This window comes from Epinephelus moara, chromosome 6 (assembly GCF_006386435.1).
Source record: "Epinephelus moara isolate mb chromosome 6, YSFRI_EMoa_1.0, whole genome shotgun sequence".
Taxonomy (NCBI): Eukaryota; Metazoa; Chordata; class Actinopteri; order Perciformes; family Serranidae; genus Epinephelus; species Epinephelus moara.
The window spans coordinates 2,159,728-2,173,317 of NC_065511.1; the positions used below are offsets into that span (position 1 = coordinate 2,159,728).

A 13,590-nucleotide genomic window follows, 5' to 3' on the forward strand; every position below is an offset into this window, starting at 1 on the left:
CGGCAGCCACTTAAACCACTGACTGTGCACTCCGCCGCCAAGTGGGCAGGGGGGGTAATTGCAACCGGTCAAATGACCGACGGCCTTCAGATTTTCCGGTCATTGTTGTAAAAAACCGGTCAATGACCGAGAATATCTGGTTAACGCGACCCCTGGTATGTGTATATATATATATATATATATATATATATATATATATATATATATATATAATATACACACTTAAGGTTTTACACACTTCCAGGAAAGGCAGAGCTAGACATGACCAAAGCTGTGTGTAAACAGTTATATTGAATCATAATACTTTAAAAATCGAATCGCAATACTTGTAAAATCGCAATTATTCAGAATCGTAATATAAATCGAATCAGGACCCAAGAATCGTGATAGAATTGAATTGGGACAAAAGCATATCGTCCCAGCCCTACTATTTATAGATCTAGACTTTTTTTTTTGGTGGAATATAATGGGGAACTAGATGGCACTTGGCTTGTGGTGCTCAGTGCCCCAAAAAATACATTTGAAAAACTCAACAGCAGTGTCTCTTTCCAGAAATCATGACCAGGTTACTCAAAATAATCCACAGACCTTGTTGTGAGCGCTTTCATGTAATACATTTTTCTTTCTACTGAACTGCACCCAACCCACAGTATCACCGTGCAGATGGAAACATGCATTTACTCATAGGTGGATTTTAAAAATCCCCAGGGTGTGCTCAGAGCTTGTTTAAAACTGCTTTCTCTTCTTTTGCACCCAAGGCATGGGCATGCAGTGAGCTCCAAAACGTTGTTACCTTAGAAGCACTCTCTTCTTTGAACACTTTGAAAAGTCTTTGCCAAAAAACATGCTGCTGCTTTATTTATTCTTTGTATTCGTTGATCTAGGTGGAATGTGTATGGATGTCACTGGCAGGCCTGCTGTCAGGGGGGTCAAAGGGTACAGATGACCCTAGCCCAAGGCCAAAGGGGGCCCATGAAAAGGCCTGTGGTTGACCCTTAAATTGGTTCAAGTACAACAGTTTACTTCCTTATATCACTGACAGTACAACTTATACACATTTACATGATAAATAAATGTATTTTTATCATTAAAACACATTGCAACATGCCATCTAATACTCCCATCACCTGCAGGTATCGAAAACTGGTGCAGTCCATCTGTCATGAGTCGGGTGTGTGATGTGCAGAACTCACAAGTGGCGCTAATGTAACCATGTGAGGCGAGCTGCAGCCTGACTAGCTAAGTCAGAATGCCTCCCCATCAATCAGGAGCTCCTAAAAGAAAAGCCAGAGTACATAGAGAACAGGGCCCGTTTTCACAAAGATTCTCAGAGTCCTCTCAGAGAGCTCCTAACTTAGCCTAAAAATTCCTAGCAAGGAATCTTAGCTTAAGAGTGATTCAGGAAGTTCTGAGAGCAACTCTGAGCAAGGAGGGGACAGAAATTTTTATCTTAGTGAGGAGGTGTGGTTGACCCCATTCCTCAGTGTGACGCATGCAGTCTTCTAAAAGCTGTGATTGGTTGTTACAAAAAGGAAAAAAGAAAAAAAGAAAACAAAAACAAATGTGCTCCTAGTAATGAATGGACAGTGAAATCAACCGATCATAGAACTTAGACTGTATTAAGAAATGTGTAATCGTGAAAATAATTTTATGTCATGATGATGAAACTCAGCAAAATTAAATTAATTGTTACACAGCTTCAAAATGTTTGAACGTACCTCATTCACATGCTAATTATTATATTGATTTGCTTATTGTTATGTTTACTCGCAATGCTGGTAATTTTACTACTTAATCTATTTGATATTAATGGTGGACGCAGACTCAGCTGTCAGCAATTACGGTGATTGCTGGCCTCCTTGTAAAAAGCGGTTTGATTTGGTAGAATGACCAAAACAACGAACGAAATGGAGAAAAAAAGAACGAGAAAGCCGAACTGGACAGAAGAGCAGTGCCTGCTGTTGGCACAGCTGGTGGAGGAGAACAAAGCCGTTTAAAGAGGGAAATTCGGTCCCGGAATCACGGCACAAGGGAAGAGGCAGACTTGGGAGCGCATTGCCCGACAAATCAATGCGTTGTTCCCTCTCCTTTTACGCACAAGCTATGAGTGTGAGAAGCACTGGTACGTGCTGCAATCCAAAGGGAGAGTGGAGATTGCAGCTCACAAGCGAAGTTCTTCTCAAACAGGTGAGTGTTGTAGGCTACCATTTAGGCTATGGCTGCTGACATCGCTTACTTGGATATTAATAATTGTATGAATGTTATAGAATTTCATGTGCTCATTTACTGGACTGTTTAGGGGGTGGATCACCAGCTAAACAGCTGTCGCAGGTGGCAGAGACTGTTTTTAGCGTTTTGGGAAAGTCCGACACCAGCATCACTGGACTGAAGGAGGGCATTGATAGCTCATTGATTCAGCTGGCGGAACTGCGTCAAAGGTAGAGCAAATGGATTTTCACAAGGTAGGATAGACAGAATATCAAGAAAATTTTTTTTATTTAGAGTAGGAGGCCATAGCCTATAGCATAGCCTATATTTCTAATTTCTTTTGTAGCCATGTTTGACATGTGAAATGCATGAAAAGAAATAAAACAAAGCAATAATAATAAACAAGGCTGATGAATATTTCCTCTTTTCTGTAGCTGAGCCAACAGAGGAACTGGGGCCTTCAACATCACGGGTCCACGTTCAGCCTGAGATGGCTCCTGCTCCTGCTCCTGCTCCTCCTCTTGCTCCTGCTCCTGCTCCTGCTCCTGCTCCCTCGCCAACACCATCCCTGCTGGAGAAGAAGTTGGAGGCTGAGATGGATGTCCTCAGGCAGCATAAAAAAGTCCTTCCTCTACAGGGGGAGTATTACAGACTAAAAATTGAGCATCTCAAAAATAAATTGGCTGATAAATAGAAATTATGCATTTTGTGTCTTTACTTTAACACGTTTTGAATGTTTACGTATGTTGGTTCAATACAGCCACCATTACACTGATTGGAAATTACCTAAAGTGCAGCTGTGTAAATTGAGCTCTGTAAGGATTCCCAGTCAGAGCGAAATTCCTCTCCTGCTGAGGATGAACATCTTCATCATCCGCGTCATCACTGCTGTCCTGGCCATCCTCGGGAGGTTCTGGGATTTGCCTGGTCTTACAGATGTTGTGGAGTACTGTGCAGGCTATTATTATTTTGCAGACCTTTCCTGGCAACAGCCTCACTTCTCCATGCAACACGTGGAACCTCTGTTTCGGCTTTCCAATACCTTGCTCGACCACTGCCCGTGTTTTCTTATGGGCCCTATGCACATACAAAAAACAGTACAGTTTCACTGAAAACAGTTGAAAATTGTAAATAATGGTAGATGACTAAAATATTTTAGGGAGACATTTAAACTAATATAAGCTACTCCAACTGCTCTTTAATTTCAATTCCCATGCATAATAGCCTATAATTTGAAAAATATTTACATTACCTGTTGTTGTAATTTTTGTGGTCCTGGGTCTGGACGGAGGTATGGTGTTAAAAGCCAAGGTCTGCATGGATAACCACTGTCCCCTAACAGGTGGCAACCAGCTGGCACGTAGTGTCATTCAAACAGCTGTCTCAGGCCGCTCTTAGACAGTATTCTCAAATCGTGCGTTGAGCCTGGCCATTTTGCCACAACGTCCAAAATCATATAGTCCGCATTGAAAACAATCTCAGTGTTGATGCTATGATACCGCTTTCTGTTCATATAAACGTCCTCGTCTTGTGATGGTGCAGTTATGCGGATGTGAGTCCCATCAATAACACCAACAACACCAGGGAAACCCGATATGCCCATGAATGCACGTTTGTTGGCCTGCAACGAGCGAACAAATCGCGCAACAATACGAGGCTGTGAAAGCGTCGTAATGGTCTGACTGACCACTCTGCTGACAGAGGGTTGTGACAGACCCAAGTCATCACTGCTACACTGTTGCATTTTTCCTGTGGCCAGGTATCGCAATGTTGTGATGACCTTCTTACTTACTTAGAAGGTCATCACAACATTGCGAGCTTACTGACTTTCTCCTAATGAACAACTCCTTTGATGTTTTCCAGTCAGGTTTTAGACCCCATCACAGCACTGAGACCGCTCTNGTCTTATTAAATCACTGTCATTCAATATACGGAGAATATCTCTCCTTCCTCTCTGTCTTTCCGCCATCTTCTCTGTTTGAGAAACTCTTAGGCTTCTTAAAAGTCCTCCTCCCTTCTCTTAACAGTTTTTCACCTTAGGAGCTCCCTTAAGGCCCAAGATGCTTTGTGAATAACTTTTATCTTACCAAGGGAAAATTCTAAGAAAAATCTTAGAATTCAAGGAATTCTAAGATTTTTCTTAGAATGGCGTCACTAAGAGCTACTTTTAGTCTTAGGATTCTTTGTGAATACGGGCCCAGGACAATAGAAGGTGTTTAGTTTCTCTCCTGTGTCCTGTTTTTACTGTAGACATCTGCTCTTTTTACTGTTTCATGTTCGCTATCAGCCCTATTAGAAGTTGTGTGTAGTTGCTGCTCGAAAACTCAACAATTCCTTATTTTGGTGCTTCATAATACAAGTTTTTACAAGTCTAAGTTTCTGCAAGTCTAATGAAACCACAGGGAGGAAGATCAAATGCAGAAACAGCCACATTGAAATGTCAGATGAAGAGCTAGAGACAACAGGGTCTTACTGCACCTCTGCAAACAGCTCACCTCCAACAGGTAAACTTCTATTACCTGCCCTGTTGTGTGATGAAAAAACATCTGCAGCAAAAAAAGCAGTAGACTACAGCTGTGAATCTGATTTTACACGTCATCACCTAAGACAAGCCATCATCAGTTAGAGACACACCTTCAAGCAGGAAGCCCTGTTGTAATGGAAATGCAAATCCAAATCCTGTTGCGCTGGGCTGTTGGCCCAAACCAAGCAAAGCCAGCCCATGACTGTTAAGAAGGGGGAGTTGTATCTCAGTGGGGCCTTCCTTGCTAAATAAAGGATAAATAAAATATAGAAATAAATAATGGCATCCTCCTTGGCTGAGCTGTAATGTTCACTAGCTCAAAGCTAGAGCTAGTATTGTGTACTTTGGTAGAAAGAAAATAGCTCCAAACATGAAACTGCTTATAACAAACTCTGTGTATTATCTTGAGTGACCAGGTCATGATTTCTGGAAAGAGACATTGCTGTTGAATTTTTCAAATGGACTTCTTTTTTGTTGTTGCTTTGAGCACCACAAGGTGAGTGCCACCTTATTCTAATATATTGAAGAGAAGAGAGAACTGATTGGTGGATCTCTCCACTTGATCTCAAGGAGTTATGAACCCTGCTTAATAGGTCCCCCTGCTGGCCCCCAACTGACATCATTCCTCCTCATCCAAATCCACTGACTAGATCTAGCTGCTTCATCTGACATTTCCTTCACTTCCTTCCTCAAACTCTGTCCCCACACTCCGAGTTCCCCCAGGAGCGAGACAGCTGATCTTGCTATGAATCCCCTACACCCCACTTCCACTGGACTAATCCTAGTTTTCCACCCTCGCTGCTCAGCTTCTGCTCCTAAAGCCTAGTTCACATTACACGGTTTTCACCGTGATTTTGACTTTGCAGAGTATCTTGAGAGCCACCTTGGGTCGGAGGTGAGTCGGCAGATAGTCTGCCACGATGAGTCTTTATGTGTGAACAAGCCTACGAGCGAGTCACCCCCTCGTCTGCGACTGGGACTGGATATCTGGCATGCTAGAAAACTGGAGAAGTGTGACACAACTGACAAAGAGCATCAGCCAATGAGAGGCGGGATATGTCCCACGTCAGCACGCAGTAGGCCTGTAGTTATTTAAACGCATGATAGTCACTTCTTTTGGGCTTGTTTCCATAGCCCTGGTTGCTTGTTTCTCTCCCAAGAACTGGCAACACTGACAAGCCGGCAAGCAACAACAACAATGGCGGTGTCCACAGGATCACGGGGAGCGCGTTGTGTTTGGACCGAGGCCCTGGAGGCAGATCTGATTCAACACTGGGAAGAATATCCATGCCTTTACGATGTGTCGTCTCCAAGTTAAAAAACGTAGTTTGATGACGTCACCGTGTTATCTGGAGCTCTGTCGGCGAGGGCTTGGTGGAAAAATCTTGTGGTGTGCACACACAGGTTGTAACGCAGTTGGCGAGACTCCCGATGACAGAAACACACGTTGCCAGGTATGAACACTCAAAAGATTACGATAGTCTCCGCGACGCAAAATCAGGGTGAAAATCATGTAATGTGAACTGGCCTTATGTCTGCATACCTAAGCGTTTTTCTTTCATAGGCTTCTTCCACTTAGTCTTCCCAAGGAACTGTCAGCTCAATGAAATAAACTATCCATTGACTCACTGACCACAACACTATGTCAGGCCTCTGATTGGTACAAACTATTTCCTGGGAAACAACAAGCTTCCCTCCCAAATCTACTTGCATTTCCCAGTCACAAGCACCTTCTTGGCGGCCACACCTTGCCTCCTTACTAACTTATCACTTCTGTATTTCTCCCCCTCATGGACAAACTGAATTGCTAAACTCCTTTTCTTAAAACCCTCTGAATTTGCCTGTCCTCGTTTCCCTTCAATGCCTGCAGCTAAACTTTTCAACACCTGGTTATGTCACCATGTATACTGGCCTTGTGACAAGCTAACTTTACAGCCTGACAAAATATGCTTTAAGGTTGCGGTACCTGAACACAATGGGCATGATGGGTCCCCATTTACCCACAGTTTTAGGTTCTGGTGGGTTGGTAAAACATTGTATGTAGCCCCTACCAGGAATCTAATACGATTCTCTCCATATTCCACAGGTCCCTCCATCTAAGCTTCCACCTCTCTACACTTTCCCAATTCAACCACTGTCCCTGCTTAGCCTGGGCCACTACCTTTGCACCCCTAAATATCTCCTCCTGTCTATCTATCTGTTCCACAACCAGCTTTCTTTTATCTTTGGGACCTGCTTTATTCCATACCGGTTTGCCTGAGCCAAGCCCCAGGCCTCCCCGGCCACACTGAACATTACCTACAATCTCTGCATGCCTAAGAGCTGCCTCCTGAACTGCCGATCTTGGGTTCCATTTCCTCCCCTTGGTTGGATTTGGAACCACACTCTTAACTACCACATCCTTACTCCCGGAAAACAACAGCTCTGTCCTGACCTTGGTATATTTAAATTCCTCTCTTAAACTAGATAGTGGCAGCTGAAGTATCCCTTTTCTGTAAAATGCAACACTACTTACACACCTAGGAGCACCGAATCACTTCCTAATATAGGAGCCAACCAACCTTTCTATTTTCTCCACAATGGATGTTGGAATTTCATAAATTGACAGTGCCACATTAACCTAGGATATAGCCCAAACTGCAAACACCATAACTTCAACTTTCCTGGAAGTTCCCAGTCCTTCAGCCACATCTTTTTTTAAATTTCACCACCTGTTCCCCATCATTCAACTCCACATTGTACCACCTAACTAAGCTCTTTACTGACTTTTCCTTGATTGTTGGGATTTCCTCATCATCTATGACAAACTTCCTATCACTTAACTTCCCTCTATGTATTGAGATGCTTCTAGACTTACTAGGCTTGAACTTCATGCTGGCCCACTTGAGGTTCTTATTTACCCTCTCTAGTAGCCTCTTTGTACATGGCATTGTTGTGGTCACCAGCGTCATGTCATCCATGTAAGCCCTAACTGGTGGAAGATGCACCCCTTCTCTCGTCTCTCCCCACCTACCACCCACTTGGAAACCCTGATGATTACTTCCATCGCCATAGTAAATGCTAATGGAGAAATTGTACACCCTGCCATAATACCTATTTCTAGCCTCTGCCAACCTGTTGTGAAACCTGCCGCACTTGGACACAACCTAATATCCTGAAAATATGCTTTCACTAAGTTAACAACTACCTGTGGCACTTTGAAGTAGTCAAACGCACTCCAAATGAGGCTATGTGGCACTGAACCAAACGCATTTGCAAGATCTAAAAATATTACATGCAGGTCCCTTTTTTTAATCTTCGCTGCCTGAATCTGGTGCCAGATTATGCTAGTATGCTCTAAACACCCTGCAAAACCTGGTATTACTGCCTTCTGCACCATAGTATCTATTAAGCTAGTCCTTTCTAAGTAGCTAGCTAGTCTCTGCACTACTGCACTAAAGAAAATCTTCCCCTCTACATTCAAGAGAGAAATCATCCATAATTGCCTAAGGTCCACAGACTCCTTCTCCTTAGGAATGAGGACACCCCCTGCCCTACGCCATGCTCTTGGGATAATTTGTTTCTCCCAAACTATTCTTAGCTGTTTCCACAAAAATTTAAGGATATGAGGTGCACTATTATAAACCCGGGAGGGCACTTCATTAGGCCATTATTTTGTAATGATTGGAGAAACAACTTAAGATTTATTGTCCAGTTTTGTTTCAGTCGATTTGAATGAACCTCTCAGGGTATGTTTCAGGTACTTACGTCAACACATCCTGAAGGTTTCAGGCCTTAGGTCTGTTTATTTCTAGGTTTTAGGTCTATTTATGTGCTGAGCCACACCATTTTAATGTTAACTGGACAAAAGAGCGCTGCAGGGATAAAGGTTTTTGTGTGCCCTTATGATGACGGTTCCCTCAATCCCAATGGCAGAACTCATTTTCTGCAGTAATTCAAAATCCAGTGGAAACATCCACATTCCAAAATCCAGTGGAAACATCCACTGGATTTTGAATTACTGCAGAAAATGAGTTCTGTGGCAAACAAATGTTTATGATACTTACATGTTTTGTTCAGCAAGATCATCTTCAAAAGTGAACACCACTTTATGATTTTTGAAGCCTAAATTCAATCATCAGAAGTAAAAAGCTAATGTTAGGCTATAAATGAACTACACCGCAGTCTCATGACTTAACTCTGCCACCACAGCGACACTGTGAAGCTGTGTTCAGCGTGATGACATTTTGTAATCTTATTTAGCCACTCATTTAGCAGCTGCCTTTTTTTTTTTTTTTAAAGACACCTAAAAGCTTCAAAATTCACAGCGGGGTATTTACAGAAGCTTGTGTTAACCGCAGACCTTATTCCAGGCATCTAGCCAAAAACGCTATCAAAATACCCACTGACTCAAGATGAGGGAACCTGGAGCACTAAAATGCTAACTTATTTCTGGGTTTTTAAGACTCATTCCTTCACCACATTATATCTTAAAAACACAATTAGATATAAACCAGATTTGGATAATCTTGGTCCGATCCACAGAAAATTTAGTCCCTCTAAGGCAAGCTCCGGGGTTTAGTGTTGCCAGAGCCCACAGGAACGATGCTTCTCAATGCTGTTTTTTTTTTTTTTTTTCTCCAAGTGAGGATTAGAGTATATGCAGTTCACATAACCCAGCCGAAATTAATATATGTAAATGCTTTAGGATCCACTCATTATTAAAAGTGAACTGTGAACTGTACCGTACCGTACTGTTATGCTCGGTGGAAACAGGAATTATGTATGGTGGTAGATGACGACAGGGTATGGAGGCAACTTTTCTTTTTCCTTTTTTGACTGTGTCCTTGTATCAGTCTGCGTCTCCCCTCTTAATTTGGAAGTCATTGCAGGGCTTTCTTTCCCCCCTCAGCCACAGTCTATGGAGTTTTGAGTCATGGGATGGATAATTTATAATAATGATAATAATAACAATAATAACCTTATTAATATAGCACCTTTTAAAAACTGAGTTTACATGTTGCTTTGACAAGCAAATTAAAAGCAGAAATAGATATTTATTTATTTGTCCTTACGGAAACTTGTTCTGCGCCATACAGTACATCTGATACAGATACTAGACAAAAGGGACTAGACAAAAGAAAGACAGATTACTACTAGACAAGACAGGATAGACAACAGTTTCCACCCCCCAACCCACCTTCTCCCCCAGGAAGAGGACAAACGGCATAGACCCCTCTACACATCATAAGTAGAATGGTGAAGTGCAGTTGTGCATATTGTGACATTTAGTTGAGAGAGAGAAAGTGCAGAGTGCTATTAAAGTGCAGTATTGTGTGATCCAATTACATTCAAATTCTTGTTCAACAGTGCTATACTGGTAGGAATGAATGACCTGCAGGCTCTACTTGTTTTGAAAGAAGACAGCCTGAACCTCCTGTCTGATGGCAACAACTCGTATGCCTGGTGTAGGGGGTGTGACATATCTTCACTAATAGCTTGTCCTTTCTTGACCACCCTCATTTCACCAGTCATGGCCATGCTATTTAGTGGTTGACCAGCAATCTTGCTGGCCATGTTAACTATCCTGTTTAATTTATTTTCGTTTATTACTGATGATGAGAAATACCAGACAACAGAACAGAAAAATAAAATGCTCTCGACAAAGGAGTGATAGAAAAGTGACATCATGTCTCTATCCACTCTAAATTGTCTTAGCTTCCGCATAAAATACAGTCTCTGCAGCCCCTTTTTATAGATAGTGTCAGTATTACAGGTCCATGTCAACTTGTCGTCAATTATTGTTCCTAAGTATTTATAATCAGCCACAACCTCAATATTTTCTCCGTTAATAACATGCTGATGGGTGTAGCTCCCAGTTCTAAAGTCAATTATTATTAGGGCCCGAGCAACGACCTAAGGCCCTATTGGAATTGAAGGAATTATTAGGGCCTGAGCACCGACCAAAGGCCGGGCGAAGGCCCTGTTGAAACTGAAGGAATCATTATTATTATACAAATTTATTGGGGCATCACGGCCAAAATGTGAAGGAATCATTATTAGGGCCCGAGCGATGACTGCAAGTCATCCCCGGAGGACCCTATTGAAATCGCGTTGTTTATTAGGGTCCGAGCGACGACTGCAAGTCGTCCGTAGGACCATATTGAAATCGCGCTGTTTATTATTATTAGGGTCCGAACGATGACTGCAAGTTGTCTGTAGGACCCTATTGAAATCGCACTGTTTATCATTATTAGGGCCTGAGCACCTAGTGGTGCGAGGACCCTATTGGAATGCAAGAATTTATTAAGGCCCGAGCACCTAGCGGTGCGAGGACCCTATTGGAATGCAAGGATTTTTTATTATTAGGGCCCGAGCACTTAGCGGTGCGAGGACTAGGCATGGGCGATATGGACTAAAAAAATTATCACAATAATTTCTGGTATTTATTGCAATAATGAGTGACGATAAAAAACAACAACAATTCAGCCTTATCTTTTTGACTATAAATCTATCACCACATTCAGTCTGAGCCCTAAAATAATACTAAAGGCTACTAAACTACACCAATTAAGTTTAAGTAGTACACCTGTACTGCAAAACTGTTGTGAGTGACACCAATCAAACAAGTCTGAAATGTGAGAACAGATTCAACATTTATTCAACCTTTTTGGCACAGAGGCAGTGGCAAAACAGTGCAAACAGCAAAAATAACTTAGCTTATGAAATCAATGGAACAAATTGGTGGTGTTGCAGGTCTGGAATTAAGTCATTTTTAGGGCAAGGCCACTTTGGCCTTTGATAAATACAAATTTATTGGGTCATCACGGCCAAAATGTGGGGCACCAAGGCCAAAATCAATGGCACAATAACAATATGTGCTAATTACACTGAATGAAGACAAAACAATATGTGTTGAAAAACAGTACTGTGTTTATTAAAACTGTAAATTGAACATTTGACTTTTCCACAAAATGCTGTGTGATAAATGTTATTAAAATTAAATTAAAATGTGAACAATTCATAATATTCATTGTTATTGTTATGATACAATAAAGTCTAAATGGACTAAGGAAGATCAAAATTAAATGTTTCAACATCATGCATTTGACAGGAGTATTCACCTAACATAGCCTACATATATTTAATTATATAATTATTTATATGTCTATATGTATATTTTTACATAAATCCCCAATATTTTATTCGACTTTAAAAAAAATCCTCTTCCTTCATTTAATTTGACAATGTTTATTGTATAGTATTATATGTATTAATTCTCTACAGGATCTGGTATGTTCTTTAATGTGTGTTCAATTTATTAAAAGAAAAAAACAAAACAAAACAAACATTTTGGTGAACCCTGCAGCAAAGTGAACCCTCTTCCTCAGAGAGGATCTTTGCCTCCCAGTTTGTTCCTGGCGGCAGAGCAGAGTGAACCGTCTTTCTGTCAGAGGATCTTTGTCCCATGAGAGCAGGCACAAACAGCTGATCTCCGTGTCCACAGTGTAAACAACTTTCACAGGCGATTTGACAGTCACTAGAAGCACATTATGACCCTTTTTGTAAAAGTTTTTGTGTGGTACCTGTTTTGTACATGAGCTAATGTTAGCGGCTAAGGACTGAGAGGCTGTTCGGTGTGTGTGTGTGTGTGTGTGTGTGTGTCTGTCTGTCTGTCTGTCTGAGGAGTGTCAGTACATTAACTTGTTAGCCGTAGCCTTGCTGTTTGTCATGTTAATGTTATCGTCGGCAGCCCTGAATAGCTTGTAAAGCTTGAGCATAGTTAGGTAACACATTTGTTATCAGCCCATGTGTTTACTGCTACAGAAAATTAATAAATCTTTGGTTTATTTGCACAACGTCGCCTCTCTGCCGTCTTTTATCACGCTTGCTAACGCTAAGTTAACTTTACCAGCAGATCTGTATGAGGCACAAACTGAGGCTCGTTTAGGAACGAGCTCCTCACTGTCCGGCGCGTCCGCTCCGCCTTCCGCCATTACACATTGTGGAGTTGGGCTGCGAGTGCGTCGCGCATACTTCATCACGCGCATACGTCATCATTGGGAATTTATCGTTTTTATCGCGAGATGAAAAATTCTTACCGTGGGGAAATTTTTTGACGGTACATCACAGACGATAACATATCGCCCATTCCTAGCGAGGACCCTATTGAAATGCAAGGAATTTTATTTTTATTATTAGGCGATGACCACCAGGTGGCGCTCTTTAAATTGAAGTATTTTATATCTCAACATCGGTTGGGCGGATTAACACGAAACTTGGTATAAATATTGTCAATGCCCTCCTGAGGATATCTGACAAAGGAGTTACCGATCCGCCACTAGGTGGCGCTCTGGTGGCCGTCTAATTTAATATTTGGCACTGTGCCAACACCATAACACTCATGGAAATAAAATTGATAGGGGTGGTATAGACTGGCCCCTGTAACTCAAAAATTACCAGCAGGTGGCGCTATTTTCAATGCAAAAGCGTTTTTGGCTAATAACTCCCACATAATATGTCGCACATTGTTAAACCTTCTATTTACGTGTTCTCTGAATTCAGCTGAATTGTGTGGTGTAAGCCACGCCCACTTTCGCGGTAATTTTCCATTAGCTAAATTGCGACAAATTAAAAACATACTTTTTCGAACTCCTCCTAGGCGATTTGACCGATTTGCACCAAACTTTGCATGTAACATCTGTGGACCCTCCTGAAGTTATTAAAAGAATTTTGATCGTCCAAAAAACGCCCAAAATATAAAACAACAAATTCCTGCACATTGTTTTCAAAACAGACAGTCTTTCATATCTTGACCAAATACAGTCCGATTACCACAACACTTTTGCTAATTGTGTTCCATGGCCCGATGAGGGTTT

General features: G+C 41.7%; 1 protein-coding gene across 4 annotated transcripts in view; it reads left to right on the forward strand.

Moving 5' to 3' along the window:
- rrp15 (ribosomal RNA processing 15 homolog) overlaps positions 1-13,590 on the forward strand; it is an 89,411-nt gene that overhangs the window by 65,032 nt on the left and 10,789 nt on the right. The window contains exons 5-6 of one of the 4 annotated variants that reach the window (XM_050045861.1): positions 2,300-2,438; positions 2,643-2,781. The exons of 1 other annotated variant lie outside the window; for it this stretch is intronic. In XM_050045861.1, coding sequence (XP_049901818.1) covers positions 2,300-2,389 — 90 coding nt within the window. In that variant the 3' untranslated portion in view covers positions 2,390-2,438; positions 2,643-2,781. Of the gene's footprint in view, positions 1-2,299; positions 2,439-2,642; positions 2,882-13,590 lie in introns of those variants that run through there. 2 more of the 4 variants (XM_050045858.1, XM_050045859.1) reach the window with 2 other exon arrangements.